General features: G+C 42.1%; 1 protein-coding gene across 11 annotated transcripts in view; it reads right to left on the bottom strand.

Moving 5' to 3' along the window:
- Positions 1-16,828, bottom strand: part of agap1 (ArfGAP with GTPase domain, ankyrin repeat and PH domain 1) — a 667,156-nt gene that overhangs the window by 290,781 nt on the left and 359,547 nt on the right. For all 11 annotated transcript variants that reach the window (XM_048534221.2, XM_048534222.2, XM_048534223.2 and 8 more), the window contains exons 5-6: positions 11,581-11,722; positions 5,201-5,335 (exon numbers count right to left, since the gene is read on the bottom strand). In XM_048534221.2, the coding sequence (XP_048390178.1) occupies positions 5,201-5,335; positions 11,581-11,722 (277 nt within the window). The remainder of the gene's footprint in view (positions 1-5,200; positions 5,336-11,580; positions 11,723-16,828) is intronic.

The raw sequence follows: 16,828 nt of genomic DNA, 5'->3' as shown, positions 1-16,828 counted from the left end.
ATGTCTCTAATATATCTATTAAGTAGATTAACTTCATAAATTTGCCTCATATTAAAGTGCACACACCTGCTTGTGTTAATTTTGACCAGACCTTGAAGAACCCATTAGGTACTTTCAGTCAAACAACACATGTGGTGATTACTTGTTGCAGTGTTCCCAGCCTATGTCCTACTCTTGTAGCCACAGTACTAAGTGAGATAGTAGGAACTGCAGATGCTGGAGAATCTGAGATACCAAGGTGTAGAGCTGGATGAACACAGCAGGCCGAGCAGCAGAGGAGCAGGAAGGCTGACGTTTCAGGCCGAGACCCTTCAGTACCACTTGGTGCCACAGTACTAATATGGCTGGTCTGGGTCAGGTCTGGTTAATGGTAATCTCCAGCATGTTGACGGCAGTGGAGGAGGGGAAAAAGGAGTGTACAGGATAGACAGGTCACAGAGGAGAGGAAACACAATGGTGGGCAGCCAGTGGTGTGTGGGGATGGTAAGCCCGTGAGAATGGGGTGGGGGAGGGGTGAACATGATATTGGGAGGGTGGGGCTGAGGCAAGCACGCAAAGTGAGGGGGTGGGGACAGCACACAGGGGCTGCTGGCCGGGGGTGGGGGTGGTTTAAGCACACGGCAGTAGGGGAGCAAGTGGGAAAGGAGGTAATGAGCAGACAGGGGCAGACAAAACTATTCACAATTAACATCTTGGACTATGCAACTCTCTCCAGCAACATACAAAAGAGTTTCAGATTATTTTAAGATTTTTCTCACTTGCCTTACACAGGCAAATACAGAGCACCCAACAAATCCATCCCAGGCTCATCTGGCACCGTTTGTGATGAATTTGTGACACCAGACTGAATTCTAAAGCTATGGTTACTTGACATGGGAGTAAGATGATGTGACCAACCAGAACTTGGCCCAGTAAATATTGTGGCCCCTGTCACTGCCACTTGGGAATTTCTGGCCTGATTTGACATTCACCACCTCCCCAACTATCCCTGGCAATCCCCAAACAACCAATGGGACTGTTGTCTGCTTTATGCAAGGGGCTTAAGTAAACTGCCCCTTTCCAATATTCAGAGATAAAACAATCCATGTCTCTCAGAAGCCCACATCTCAGCAGAGAGCTTAAGAGGGAAACTGAAAAGCAAATGTGAACATGAAACCTGCTGGACATGCATGCTCAACTTAGTATTAGCTAAACAGTGAGTTTCCAGCTTCTGCTTTGGTAAATCAGGAGTTCAAATCGTACTCCAGAAACTTTAGCAATCTAACCAACATCCCCTTGACATTTAGTGGTGTTACTGTCAACGTTCTTGGGGTTACCACCGAACCGAAACTCAATTAGACTCGCCACATAAACACAGTAGCTCCTAGAGGTCAGGGGATAGGAATACTGCAGCATGTAACTCACTCCCTACTCCTCAAAGCCCGTCCACCATTTACTAGGCACAAGTCAGGAGTGTAATGGAATACTCCCCGCTTGCCTAGATGAGCGCAGCCCCAGCAACACTCAAGCAGCTCGACACAATCTAGAAAAAGTAGCTCGCTTGATAAGCACCACGTCTACAAACACATGCTGTCTCCACCACCGATGCTCAGTAGCAGCAGTGTGTATTACCTGCAAGCTGCACTGCAGAAATTCACGAAAGATTATAGAATCCCTACAATGTGGAATCAGGCCAATTGGCTCATCAAGTCCACTTCAAACCTCCAAAGAGCAAAACACCCAGACTCGACTTTCTACCCTATCCCTGTAACCTTGCATTTCTCATGGCTAATCGACATAACCCATACATCCTCGGACACTATGAACAATTTAGTATGACCAAACCATTTAATCTGCACATCATTCAACTGTGGAAGGAATCCGAACACACAGAGGAAACCCATGCAGGCACGGAATATGTAAACTCCACACAGATAGTCACCCAAGGACAGAACTGAACCCGGATCCCTGATGACATGAGGCAGCAGTGCTAACGACTGAGCTATCATGCTGCCCTGATACTTAGGCTGCACATTCCAAACCCACGACCACTTCCATTTAGAAGAACGAGTGCAGCAGATCTATCCGAGCACCACCACCACATTCATGTTCCCGTCCAAGCCAGACATCATCCTGACTTGGAAATGTATTGCTGTTATTTTACTGTCACTGGGTCAAAATCCTGGAATTCCCTCCCTAAGGGCATTGTGGGTCAAACATCAGCACTTGGACTGTAGTGGTTCCAAAGACAGGTCATCACCATCTTCTCAATGGCAACTAGACAGGGGCAAGTAGTGCTGGCAGTAAGCCACAAATGAATTAAAAAGAAACAACACAGGCTAAAAGGAGAGAAGAAAAGTGTGAAGTAGAACATTTTCAGAGGAAGAATAAAGACTGTAACTAAAGGGTACAATTTTAAAGGCGATTAAGGAGCAGAGACACCTGGGGAACATGTGTAAAGAATTAAAAATGACAGTACGTGTTAAGAAAATGGTTGGAAAAAACATGCAGGACCTTGGCCACTACTGAAGCAGAGATCACGGAAGCAATGAACTTATGATTAAACTTTATATATAACAATGGCTCAGCCTCAACTGCTCTCTGCAGAACATAATTGCAAAACAAAATTCTCTTCATTTCCATGTTAAACATGAGACCCTTTACATTTAAGCTGTCTCTCCTAGTTCTAGTCTCTCCCAAAGGGAAAACGTCCTTTCAGCATCCATTTTGTCAAGTCCCTTCAGGGCATTATAAAAAGAATCACAGCTCATTTTTCTAAACTCCAATTAATAGCAAGCCGTGCAATCTTTCCTTCAACCTAGCTGTCAGTATTATGCTCGTGCAGACCAGTGATCAGGCCTGGACATAACAGGCAAAGATCTATGTACATACAGTCAGATTTACAGCATGGAAACAGACCCTTTGATCCAACTCATCCATGCCAACCAGATAGCCTAAATAAATTTAGTCCCATTGCCAGCGTTTGGCACATATTCCTCTAAACCTTTCCTACTCATATGGTCATCCAAATGCCTTCTAAATGCTGTAATTGTACCTACTTCCACCATTTCCTCCAGCAGGTCATTCCATACTCACCAGCCTCCGTGTGAAGAACATTCCCCTTAGGTCCCTTTTAAATCTTACCCCTCTCACGTTAAATCTAAGTCCTCTAGTTTTGGACTCCCCTACCTTGGGGGAGAAGATCTTGACTACTCACCCTATCCATACCTCTCATGATTTTATAAACAGCCATAAGGTTACCCCTCAGCCTCTGATGCTCCAGGGAAAATTGCTCCAGCCTATTCAGCCTCTCTCCATAGCTCAAACCGTCCAACCATAATAACATCTTTGTAAATCTTTTCTGCAGCTTTTCAAGTTTCACAACATCTTTCCTATAGCACGGAAACCAGAACTGAACACAGTATTCCAGAAGTGGCCGAACCAATGTCCTGTACAGTTACAACATGACTTCCCTATACCTATACTAAATGTACTGACCAATTAAGGCAAGCATACCACACACCTTCTTCAATGCCCTGTCTATATGTGACTCCACTTTCAAGGAACATTAAACTTGCACTTCAGCGTCTCTGTGTTTGTGAACACTCCCCAGGTCCTTACCATTAAGTGTATAAGTGCTGCCTTGATTTGCCCAATGAAAACATAGCACCTCACATTTATCTAGATTAAACTCCATAAGCTGTTCCTCGGACCATCTGATCGACATCAGCTGTACTCTAAGGTAACCTTCTTCGCTGTTCACTACACCACCAATTTTGTGTCATCTGCAAACTTATTAACCACACCTCCTACATTCACATCCCAAATTGTTTTATATAAATGGCAAAAAGCAGTAGATCTGGCACCAATCCTCGCAGCACACTGCTGGTCACCGCCTCCATCATTAACTTCTGTCTAACTTTGAGCTAGCTCTCCCTGCATTCCATATGATCTAACCTTTCTAACCAGGCTCCCATATGGAACCTTGTTGATCGTTTTACTGAAGCCTGAACAGACAACTTCTACCGCTCGGCCTTCATCAATCCTTTTCATCACTTCTTTTCTTCAAAAATCTCAATCAAGTTAATGAGACACTATTTCCCATGCACAATGCCGTGTTGACTACCCCTAACAGACATTGCCTTTCCAAATACATGTAATATATATCAGATGCCATATCTAAGCTGAGACATTAGGAATAATTTAACTATCAGTAAAACAAATTTTGAGATTCTGGATTTTTGTGACAAAACAATCCTATTTTAATAAAAAAGGACATTTGTTTTGCAATGTCCAACTTCCATTCCAGTTGCCATGTTTTTAACGGTTACATTTCAATTCGACTGGTCAATTAAAGAATCAGGCAATTTAAATGAATATTTAAAAAGAGACATGTACGTTAAAAGTGATTGGGGTTTTGGGCCATCTGTCCATGACTCAGACTCAACTCTCGTAACCATAGGGTGGGATACAAACAATTCCTTCCTCCCCACCCAATGCCTTGACACTCAGAGCTGTCCAACACAGCAGCTTCCCAGCAGTGGTCACAACTGAAGTGTTCAAACCCAAATTCCTCCCTCTTCCATCAGACATTGAACAAAGCTCAGCCGACAGCTGCTGGCAACCTACCTATTCATTTCTTCCGCATCCACCCCTGGCCCGAGCTCACAGCCTTGCTGGGTGGATATGGGATTGTTCAGCTTTGAGATGAAACAATTATGTTAACCATCAGTGCAGATGATGTATCAAAACAAAAAAAGAAGTGCAAGTGAGGTAGAAATAAAACCATTGAACTTGGAAGGACACACTCAGGGACCATTAAGGGAACTGAGTCATAGCTGCAAAGAATTTAATAAAAATGCAGGAAAACTTTTAAGGTCAGAGACTGGAAAGGAAAATAAAGTTTTAAAAATGTTGATGAAAGAATAGTGACTTAATAAACATGTGGAGAAGTACCTGGTTGAATTTGTACTGTACTGGACACCTGTTATTTCTAATGGTGAAACACAGGGCATAGCCGAACTCTACATCCTTAACAGTGCCCAACTAGAGCCACAATGGGAGCGCAAAGGGAGCAGATGCAGTCTGATAGCTCGGTATTCAGGCCCTGGGATATGATGGCTCTTTAACTGCTCTGTGGGAGCTAGAAAATTTGGATAAATGCCACCAGTCAACTCCAATGCAGAAATTTAGAATTTGGCAGGTTAATAAAAAGTCTCACCATCTTGAAACACCCTCTCCACATTCAGGCCATAGGTAGCACATGTTTCGTAGTAGGTGCACCGCTTCAGATCGTTGGAGAGTTTCCGGGCCCTGGAGTCATCGATCACACGTGGATTCGCGGCGCTGATGGCATCTGCAATGGGAGAATATGAACAGCAGATTACCATGTGCTGAGTGCTTAGTGTAGACATAAACCAGCTAGGATCCTCAGCACCACTCTTCAGTGCAGCGATCTTCAACATGACAAGCATAGCCACATTGGTCTTCATCAACTGACAACAGGAAAATGTGAACACTGGTGAAATAGGCCAACAAAATCTAATGCAGAGAAGTGCCAAGAGATGGAATTTTGAAGGAAAGATGAGGAGGGGCAACATGACCTAAATGGTATAACTTTACTGAGGACAGAAGGACAGTAACAAATGATTAAGATAACAAAGGCGTTGAAGGTGGCAGAACAAATTGATGAAGCTGTTGTAAAAGCATACAGCGTTCTTGACATTATACATAGAAGAAGCGGCTATAAAAGAAGGAGTAAAAGCAACCGTCAGATGCTAGATATCTGAAATAAAATCAAAGTGCTGTAAATACTCAGCAGTCTGATAGTATATGTATCAATAGGTAATATATTAAGGGGAGGCAATGACATGATGTTACTATCATCAGACTATTCATCGAGAGACCCGTAATGCTTTGTGGACTCAGATTCAAATCCTATCATGGCAGGTGGTAGATTTTGAATTCAATAAATATCCAGAATTAGGAGTTCAATGATCAGGGTGGCACTGCTGCCTCACTGCGCCAGGGACTCAGGTCCAATTCCACCCTCGGGCAACCGTCTGTGTGGAGTTTGCAACTTCTCCCTGTCAGTTTACTCCGGGTGCTCCAGTTTCTTCTCACAATGTGCAGGTTAGGAGGACTGGCCATGTTAAATTGTTAATAGTGTCCAGGGATGTGCAGGTGAGTTGGATTGGTTGTGAGAGATGCAGTTATAGGGACTAGTGGAAGTGGTCTGGATGGTCTGCTCTTTGGAGAATCGATGTGGATTTGATGGGCGAAACTGCTTGCTTCCACACTGTAGGGATTACACTACTGAGAAAACATTGTCGATTGTTCAGAAAAATCCATCTGGTTCACTAATGTCCTTCAGGGTAAGAAATTACTGTTTTTACCTGGTCTGACACTTAACTGCCCTCTGGGCAATGAATGCTCGCCTGGACACTGATTAGCAATAGACAGCACGGTTTTGTGCAGGGGAGGTAGTGATGAAAATGATTGGTGGTGGAAAAGTGCTTGATGTTGTCTACATGGACTTCAGTGAAACCTTTGACAAGTCCATCACGGCAGACTGGTACAAAAGATTAAGTCACATGGTATCGGGGGAGCTGGCAAGCTGGATACAGAACTGACTTAGTCATAGGAGACAGAGGAGAGCAGTGGAAGGATGGTTTTTGGAACGAAAGGCTGTGACTAGTGGTGCTCCACTGGGATCAGTGCTGTGACCTTGGCTGTTTGTGATCTACATCTACATCTACATTTGGAGCTAGCTGGTCTAATTGGTAAGTTTGAGGATGATACAAAGATTGGTGGAGTTGTGGACAGTGAGGAGGATTGTCAGAGGATACAGCAGGATACAGATCAGTTGGAGGCATAGGCAGAAAAATGGCAGATGGAATTTAATCCGGACAAATGTGAGGTGATACATTGTGGACAGTCAAATACAGGGGCAGTTTTATAGAATTTTAGTTAGGCCACATTTGGAATATTACGTATGGTGCCGGTCACCACGGTCGAGGATGTGGATGCTTTGGAGAGGGTACAGAAAAGGTTTACTAGGATCTTGCCAGATATGGGGATTTTAAGCTCTGAAGAAAGATTGACTAGACGGGGTTTGTTTTCACTAGAATGCAGAAGACGTTGGGGCGGGTGGGGGGCGCGACCTAATAGAAGTTTAAAAGATTGTGAATGATATGAATAGAGTACAAAGCATGAGGCGTTTCCCCCTGGGTAGAGGGAACAATTACTAGGGGACACAGGTTCAAGGTGTGAGGTGGGGTGGAATTTAAGAGAGATGTGTGAGGCAAGTTTTTCCATACAAAAAGTGTGGCTAGTACCTGGAATGCATTACTAGAGGTCGTGGTGGGGCAAACACAACAGCAGCATTCAAGAAATACCTGGATGAATACATGAATTGGAAGGAAATAGAGGGATATGGATCATGCAAGTGAGGACCGTTTTACTACGGAAAGACAAAATATAGTGGACCAGGTTTGGAGGGCCAGCTCCTCTGCTATATTGTTCATTTGACACCCACATCCCATGAATTAATTTTTAAAAAGTTTATAATTACTTCTTTAGAACTGGACTTAAATGCTAATTAAAAACAAGGATATTGCGCTAAAGCATAATTAATCACAGGTTAGATCACAGCAGGGGAACTGGGCTTAATTCTGGGTAATATGCTTTAGGAAGGGCACCAAGGCCTCAGAAAGGAGATTTACTCACTCGGTATCATGAATGAAGAGACTGATGACGCAGAGTTCCTCAACACAGAGGAAATGAAGCAGACATTTGATTGAAAATGTTGTTCATGAACAGACAGTTTTAAGATAACTGACATAACATTTTGAATCAATCGACATTCGCAGTCAATGGTTCAAGACTTTTACCCCTTTATGCGCAAGAAACATTTTCTAATTTCACTCTTGAAAGCTCTGGTTCTAAATTAAGACCATAAGACTAGCAGACATAGGAGCAGAAATTAGCCATTCGACACAGTGAAGCTGCTCTGCCATTCAATCATGGCTGATAAGTTCCTCAACCCCATTCTCCCACTTTCTCCTTGTAACCCTTGATAATCAAGAACCTATCTATCTCAGCCTTAAACTAGTAAGGCTATGCCTCCTAATTCAAGATTCTCCATTAAAAAAAAAAAGTTTTTCTCCATCTACCCCCTCTGTTTCCCTTTATATCATGAAAAGTTTGTCCAAATGCATCCCAGTGTTTGTACTGCCTTTTGATTTAATTTTGGAGATCATTTATCATTCGACTAAGTCTAAGATGCACATTCTCCAAAGCCAATATACCTTTCCCAAGGTAAAAGCAAATGTTTTTAGCCAGCAAGTTATGATGATTTGGAATATACTGCCTGAAAGAATGGTTTTGGGGAGCAGTGGGGGGCTGGTGGGCAGAGTCAACAGAACTATCAAAAATAGAAACGCAAAAGTTGTAAAACAAACATTTTCAGTATTATGAGGAAAGAACAGGAGTTCGGGAATAATTGTTCAGCTCTTTCAAGCAGTTAACCGAGACAATGAGCCAAATGCCACCTTGTGCTACAAGATTTCATAAAACTTAACTGTTAAGCAACAGAACCTCGAGAGGGCAGTCATCTAATGCAATACCCAGAGTCAGCCAGCAGAGGGCAGTAGCAACATACAAAAACTTAGAAGGTCCAAAGATGTGCAGACTCGGTGAACTGGCCATGCTAAATTGCCTGATATAAGATAATAAAATGTGAGGCTGGATGAACACAGCAGGCCAAGCAGCATCTCAGGAGCACAAAAGCTGACGTTTCGGGCCTAGACCCTTCATCAGAGCTGCTTGGCCTGCTGTGTTCATCCAGCCTCACATTTTATTATCTTGGAATCTCCAGCATCTGCAGTTCCCATTATCTCTGATGCTAAATTGCCTGTAGTGTTTGGGGATGTGTAGATTAGGTGAGTTATAAAGGAATGGGTCTGGGTGCGATGCTCTGTGGGTCAGTGTGTTGGGCCAAAGGCCCTGCTTCCACACTGCAGGGATTCCATGGAATTTCATTTGAGGCAGTTCAAAGGCGGCTTACTAGGATGATCTCTTCTACAGAGGGAGTGTCTTAAGAGCAAAGGCTAAACAGACAGATTATATTCACTGAGTACAGAAAAATGAGATATGATCTCATTGAAACATATAGAATTCTTAAGGGGCTTTGCAGGATAAGGGCTGAGGAGATGTTTCCCTCATGGGAGAGTCTGGAACCAGAGGACATAGTCTCAGAATAAAGGGACACCAATTTAAGATGAGATGAAGAGGAATTTCACCTCAGAGGAACTCCTTGCTGCGGAGAGTGTGGGGGCACACTTCTTGTCTATATTTAAGGCTGAGATAGATAGATTCTTGATCAGTCGGGGAATCAAGGGTTACAGGGAAAATTTTGGAAAGTGGATGTGAAGAATGCCAGATCAGCCATAATCCTATTCAATGATGGAGCAGGCTTGAGAGGCCGAACATTCTATATCTGTTCCTAACTCCTACGCTATTATCGTCACATTACATAGACTTTTGCAATTCTAACAACAATAAAGTGGAGGACAGCACTTATGATGTTTAATTTAAATTGAAAAAGCAAACAGATCTGTAGCTAGATACATAGGCTTGAAGTGAGCTGCAAAATGTTCTAGGCCAAGATTTCTTCTGATCACGATTTGTAAAAGACTCAAGGCTACAAACAGCATACAGAACAAATCTGTGAAATGCGTTGTAAATAAATGTCATGTTGATGGGCCACCCATTAAAGTAAACATTTCCCAAAGCAATTCCCAATATTCATTGGGAGATCAAAGCACTGGATACTCACAGGTAGACAACAGTAAACTGAATTGGTGTGTGCCCACCTATACAAGGACCAATGGAAATAGTTTTGCCTATTTACACTATCAAAACCTTTCATGATTCTGAATGCTTTTATTAAACCTCACCTCAATACACTCTGGTCTGCAGGAAAGCCTCTGTGAATGGTCATTTTCTCCACAGCTTTCTCAGCAACGTGGTGACTGGATCATCACCTTGATTCCAACAACTGACAATCTACTGTTCTCTGGGTAGAAAATTCAAAGGTTCACAACCAAAGTGAGGAAATTTCATCTCATCTCATCTCAGTCAGAAATGGTAGACCTAAGACTGTAGCTTCTAATTTTAGACTCTGCAACCAGAGATAAGTGTGTCAGTCTCCGCCTCATCAAACCCTCTAAGAATTCCGAATATTGTAATAAAATCTCATTCTTCCAAACTCCAGGGAATGTTAGCCCACTACATTCAATCACTCATCATAGGTCAATCACCTCCATCCAGTAATCAATCTAATGAAGTTGTAGCACCCACTGGGAATGGATGCTGAAACTACACAAAATACTTCAACCACTGTCTCAGCAAAGCCCTGTATATTTGTAGCAATTCTTCCTTATTCATATGCGTGAGCTGCTGATAATAAAGGATTGTCTTCCCAATGATTTATTCCATCTGCATTTGAACATTTTGGAATTCACATACAAAGGAGTCCAATGGCAAATCTTACAAATAATTATAGGGAATTGACTAAGAATTACTTGCAAATTATTTAAAGAGACATGAAGAGATGTTTTTACAGAGATGTTAGGATCTGAAACATTTTTGTCCCTGAAAAGACGGTAGAACCTGATTCCATAAATAATTTTAAACAGGACTTAGACATACACATGAAGACATGAAATTTAAGAGATTCAAGGATTAAGTGTGCATGACGGTGTAAGGACACCTGCTCTTTCAGAAAGCCAGCACAGGCATGATGTATGAATGGTCTCCTTCTGCATGATAAGATCATACAATTCTAAGCTTCCTTTCAAAGTGGGTAATTCCAAATTTCCCTGCATCATACACTATCTGCCATTTTATTTAATGTTTAAATTTAAAGTCAATCAGTGCCTAATTAAGGAATCCTGCATCATGAAGAGGATCCTATTTGTCCTTGTTACCAAACTGCTTTCCCTTGGACTGCCTGCAGGTCTAAGGAGGGAGGGGGCGTGAGTGGATTCCCTCAGTAATGTCTGTGTTGGCAGGCTTTCCAACAACAGGCAATGCTGAGGTCTTGCCAGCTGGTAGGCAAAACTCAGGCTCCTCTGTTAAATATTGCCCCCTTTGTCATCCTCTCAGTTTACATTCCTCAGAAACTTTTACTCTATCAGTAAATTCAGATAGACTACATTCAGTCTACTCTGAAGTCACTAATATAAATTGAAAATAGCTGGGCCCCCAGCACTGAATCTTGTGATACATGATTTATAACACCTTGCGAGTCCAAAAGTAAACCATTCATTCCAATTACCTGTTTTTAGTTCATCTATCAATGTCTCAGCCATGCTGATACATTCTTCTCATGAATTTAATCTTGAAAGATCAACTCAATATAATTGAAGAGGCAAAAGACAAGAAACCCAGTAACTCTAGAGGAAGACAACTGCTCAAACCTGGCATGGCCAAATATATTATTTAGTGTCTGTGTCTCAATATTCCACTTCTTGTCAGAGAGGCTGTTCCTATACCAGAGAGGATCAATTATAAATCACTTTGGCAATACTTCCTTACCTTGCGTTCCAACCAGTACCATTGGCATCTCTGTGGTGCTCCGATAGTTAGCCATCCTGGTGTAGTAATAGTAAACTGCATTGAAGCTGTTCTCATCCTCCAGACTGAAGACAAAGATGACAGCATCCACCCACATTGCAAACTGGAAGGAGTTGAGATCAGTCAGTAAGGAGCTGCTGAGGTGGACCAATGCAAAGAGCAACGCCTATTCCATTCCCTACTTGCTAACGACCCCAAAGATTGCAAACATACTCACCTGTTCAGTCTCAGTTAGGAAGATGAAGGTACTATAAAACAAGGATTTCCTTTAAATAGCAAACACCAAAAGCTAAGTGGTGCACTTTCCTTATCTTACTTTCTTAAAAAATGGCTTTTAGCTTACTAACATCCACCTGACGTTTGTAAACATACAGTTTCTCAACTAAATGAAACACAGTAATTGGGGCAAAACCTGCAAGTGGTATGCTGGGTGCTCTTAATTGCTGACCTTTCTAATCATATGCTATTTTTATACTAGCAAATAAAAGTTAGGCTCTGTTTATTCTAACTATTTGGCTAGGATACATAATCTCTTGCATTGAGTCCCGTAACTTTCGGCCTGTATTCAATGACATGATGCGGTTCCAGCAATTGTACTTGGCTAAATGTGTAATTCTAAAATTCCAAAATCAGTAAAATTACCAGGTTTAGAGTACGTTGACAAGACCATATTACCAAACAGGCATAAGTTTTCATGATAAACAATCTTTATTATTCTTTCAACTATATTTCTCCAAACCATCAAGCAGTCGTTCAAAGATTTAAATTATTTACCCAGCTATCCAGTAATACCCATGATGCTGTTTGGTATCTGTGTATTACAATCAAGTGAGGCAGGTCACCTAAGCTATGCCTGACCTTGTCTCGAGGACTTGCTCTGCATTCATTCTCAGTCAGAAAAGTGCTCCTGTCACAGGATTCATTTCACGCTTATTCTTTATCTTTACCAGCTGGAGTGGACTGTTAGTGGTTTCATTCAAGCACATAACACAACTCAGCCTGCAAAGGTCTTCAGTTTCCTTGTCAACCCGTCAAGCTGCCTCAGGACAAAGCCCTTACTGCTTCTTTATTTGAGCCTGTTACAGGTCTGAATTTCAAACTCCTAAATTTCTTAAATCAAAAGATACTTTAAAATTTCACCTATTTTGGATTATAAATGACGTTTTCACATTGTTTCCATTATGACACAAACTCTAAAGCAGCCCGCACACAAAGAACACAACTGCATTCTGAGATTAACTATCTCAGGCCTTTCAGCAAAATAAATAGTCGGTCTCTTTGAAGTTAATGAGTAGATATTTTAAAGGCGATCTGTGTCAACAGTAAAAGTACAAAAACTACTTCGAGCACCTGGAATTAAAACGCCGTCAACAGTCTCACGCTAATGGAAGATAGTAAACAGCCATATTGACCAACACAGCCCTACAGTAATCCATTTAAAAAAATGACATTCACCAGTACCCTTTCATTTCTCAAACCCCTTCTCATGATTAAAATATTGTACTTGACATTGAGAATGTGACAAGACTGAGGGAAATATTTTTTGTGGTTTCTGAAAAGCTGGTATCAAATTCAGCCTCAATTCTGGGATCAATCCAATTACAAATTCCTGCAGTCCCTCTGAAATCTCTTCTCCATTCACTTCACTTCCTGTTGAATTCTCCAAACAAATTCAGGTCCCAAACATATTTTCATTCTAGGTCAGCCCCAGTAGAACTAGTGTTGAGACATCGTGTGAATTAGGACTAGAGAAAACCATTAACAAAACAGAAACCTGCATTTATACGATATTTCTCACAATCAGCAAATACCTCAAGGTGCTTTACAGTCAACAAAATGCTTTAAGTGTTGTCACTGTTGTAAAGTAGGAAATGCAGCAAGATGTGGTTAGCAAGATCCACGAACAGCAATATCATAAAAAGCAAATAATCTATTTCGTGATGCCGACTGAGGGAATAATATCGACCAGGATGCAGTAGATAATTCCTCTGCTGTTCTTCAAATTAATGCCATGGGATCTTTTACATCCACCTAATCAGGCAGATCAGGCTTGTGTTTTAATTCTCAAATGACAGATGGCACTCCCTCAGTACTGCACTGGGCCACCTGTCTTAATTATTGCACTCAGACTCGAATCTAGAACCTCGTGATTCAGAGATGTAAGTTCTACTGAGTGATGGCTGACAGAGGGGTCTGGACACTATACCGGGAATAAGGTCAATGGTTGGAGGTGGTTTAGGAGGAAACTTCACAAGTCAAATTCTTTCTGAGCTTCAGTGGAAAGCCAAGCTGTTAATAATCAAGGTAACAGGGCACCAAAGTGAGCGTCAATTTTAATGGATGTATGAGTGAGGGGGTGGATAATCTATCACTGTTTCATTTTATTTGATTTAAAGTCAGAAAGCAAAGTGATATCATTCCCCCATCTCAGTCAGGCCATTCTGAACTGTTACTGACTGCACATTTAGCTCTTCCTCTATGGATGCATAGGAAACCAGGAGTGTGCAAGAGATTGTCCAACTACTGCAGGATAACTTCCAACTGACTGACAATAAATGCAGAACTAGGGGATGACTCGAAGTATATCCAATTGTTCACTAATAAATCCAAGATGAAATTCTGGAGAAGCTTCCTTACTCAGTGTGGTGAGAATATTAAATTTTGCCACAACACGGAAAGGTTGAGGAGAACAACACAACCACTTTCAAAGAGAAGTGAGGCAGGAACAAAGGCAAAAAGAAATAGGATATGTCGACAGGGTTACATGAACTAAGGCAGGGTGGTGTCTTCACGTACAGCAAAATACAGCATTGAGTTGTTGGGCCAAGTAGCTAAGTTGTCTTCTTGCTGGAAAATTATTATATTCTTGACAAGTTCTAAGAGTTTTTCCAGTAAAGATGTGACATTCCTTATAATAAAATATAATACATGGTGATAAAGCTCAAGTGTGTACACCAGGTATGTCAGCTTATCCATGCTGGCACTCACTGCTAAAACAGTGCCAAGCCAGGAATAGAAGATGGAAAGAATTGGAAGCATAATCTGTCACTATTTCATTTTATCTGATATGATTTCAGAAGGCAAAGTGGTATTGGTAAGGCCTGCTTTGAAAATACAGGAATGGGCAAGTTAAAAAATCTGGGTGCCTGTTTGTAAATACTCATTAGAAGAATAACTTTATTTTGCAAACTGACTCTAGAATAAATTCAGCAATTCCAATTGTTTTTTTTAAAATTCCAATGTGTTAACTTCCAGTGTCAGATTGGACAGGTACAAAATCCCAATGCTGATGGCAGCAAACTCCAGATTCTTGGAATTTACATTTTGTCTCCAGCCATTCCCGTGTCTGGTGACACCAATGCTTCCCAAGTACAGGAAGTTGGTGGTACAGTGGTATCTTAACTGATTGGCCATCCTTAATGTACAAAATCGGATAGGTAGGGCAGCCATGATCAAATTGAATGGTGGAGCAGGCTTGAAGGGCCGAATGGTTTACTCCTGTTCTAATATTTTTTAATATTCCTATGCTTGCATCAGATGCTAGGTGCTCTCTAAACTCATTAACCCACACCATGGAGCAAGTAATTGCTGCATTCTTACTGCAGAATGCATAAACATCACTCCAAGCCACGCCAGCACTGCAAGATTAAGAATTCCCATTTCGTGCTCAATTCATCAGTGCTAAAACGTCATTAGGAGCAGACTGAGAGAGGAGTTGTCAGTGTGTTTGGAGCAGGACAGATTCATTAACTAGAATGGTGGATGGAGAAGAAAGGATATCAAGCATGAACTGGAGATGCAGCAGTCAGAAGACAGAAGAATGAGAACTGAACTAAGAAAGGGAGACTCAATAAATAATTTATCAGAGATTAGCAATGTAGCACTGTGACACTGGGATAGTGCAGGGAGAGGGGCTAGATTAGTTCACAGTCGGCGCTACGAAGGGCCTGTTCTGTGCTGTATTGTTCTATGTTCTATGTGACAGTTGGCTATTCCGCAAAAAATCCGTGATTTTTGCCTATGCATTCCAGTGAAGATATTTAGCTCGTACCACAAGCTAAATAAAGGGAAACACACAAAGGAAGCGTGGGAAGTAATGCAAGGGGAGAGTGAGAGACAGGGACGGGAAGACAGTGAGAGCGTGCACCAAGGAGCTGGGGCATGGGGGAAGAGAGCAAGCTGGCCAGGTACAGCAGACAGGGAGCGCGAGACAGCCAGAGAACAAGAGCGCATGTGCCATCTGAGAAACAGGACACAACAGGAATACCTAGGCAAATGGGGCAAGATGAAGAGACTGTGAAATTGAGGTGAGAGAGTGCAGGGGAGACAGGCATAAGACACAACAGGGGAAACTGAACAAGCAGGGAAAGGACTGAGAAAAGAGAAGGTGAAACAGTGACAAGGTTCAGGCAACAAAGATAATGACTCTTAAGACAGCAAGGAGAGGAAGGAGTGTTAACACTTTAAAAATATGCTTAAGTGCCACATTGTAGCAACAGGATATCATTTCACTAACTTTAGAAATTTATTACTTTAACATTTTCCCCTCGTCACTGACTCTTCACTTTTCCAAGACACCCACTCTAGAATCCCACCAAGAGATCTGTGCCAATTGCGTTCGCAAAAATCCAGGTTTTTCAACAAGCTTTCCAGAAAATTGATCAGCAGTTAGTTTTACTGCTCACTGGGTCAATAGCTTACAAATGTAATTTCCAGGTCAGTGAAGGACTAAGGGATAAACAATCCCCAACTTGCTGGATCGATACTTGATTAGATTAGATTAGATTACCTACAGTGTGGAAACAGGCCCTTCAGCCCAACAAGTCCACACTGCCCCTTGAAGAATCCCACCCAGACCCATCCCCCTCTAACCCACACACCCCTGAACACTACAGGCAATTTAGCATGGCCAATCCACCTGGCCTGCACATCTTTGGACTGTGGGAGGAAACTGGAGCACCTGGAGGAAACCCACGCGGACACGGGGAGAATGTCCAAACTCCACACAGACAGTTGCCCGAGGCTGGAATCGAACCCGGGTCCCTGGTGCTGTGAGGCTGCAGTGCTAACCACTGAGCCATCGTGCCTCTCAATATCTCTCTTAAAATCATCTATAGCAAACTATTTGTTCAAAACAGCGGAAAACTCTTAAATCTGAACTATCAGAGCCAGGTAAAGGTTTAGTAGAGATGTTGCAAAATATTGGTAG

The sequence above is a fragment of the Stegostoma tigrinum genome, chromosome 7, assembly GCF_030684315.1.
Source record: "Stegostoma tigrinum isolate sSteTig4 chromosome 7, sSteTig4.hap1, whole genome shotgun sequence".
NCBI lineage: Eukaryota > Metazoa > Chordata > Chondrichthyes > Orectolobiformes > Stegostomatidae > Stegostoma > Stegostoma tigrinum.
Note: the sequence above shows the minus strand (reverse complement) of the source record. Positions and strands in the feature narration are given on the sequence as shown.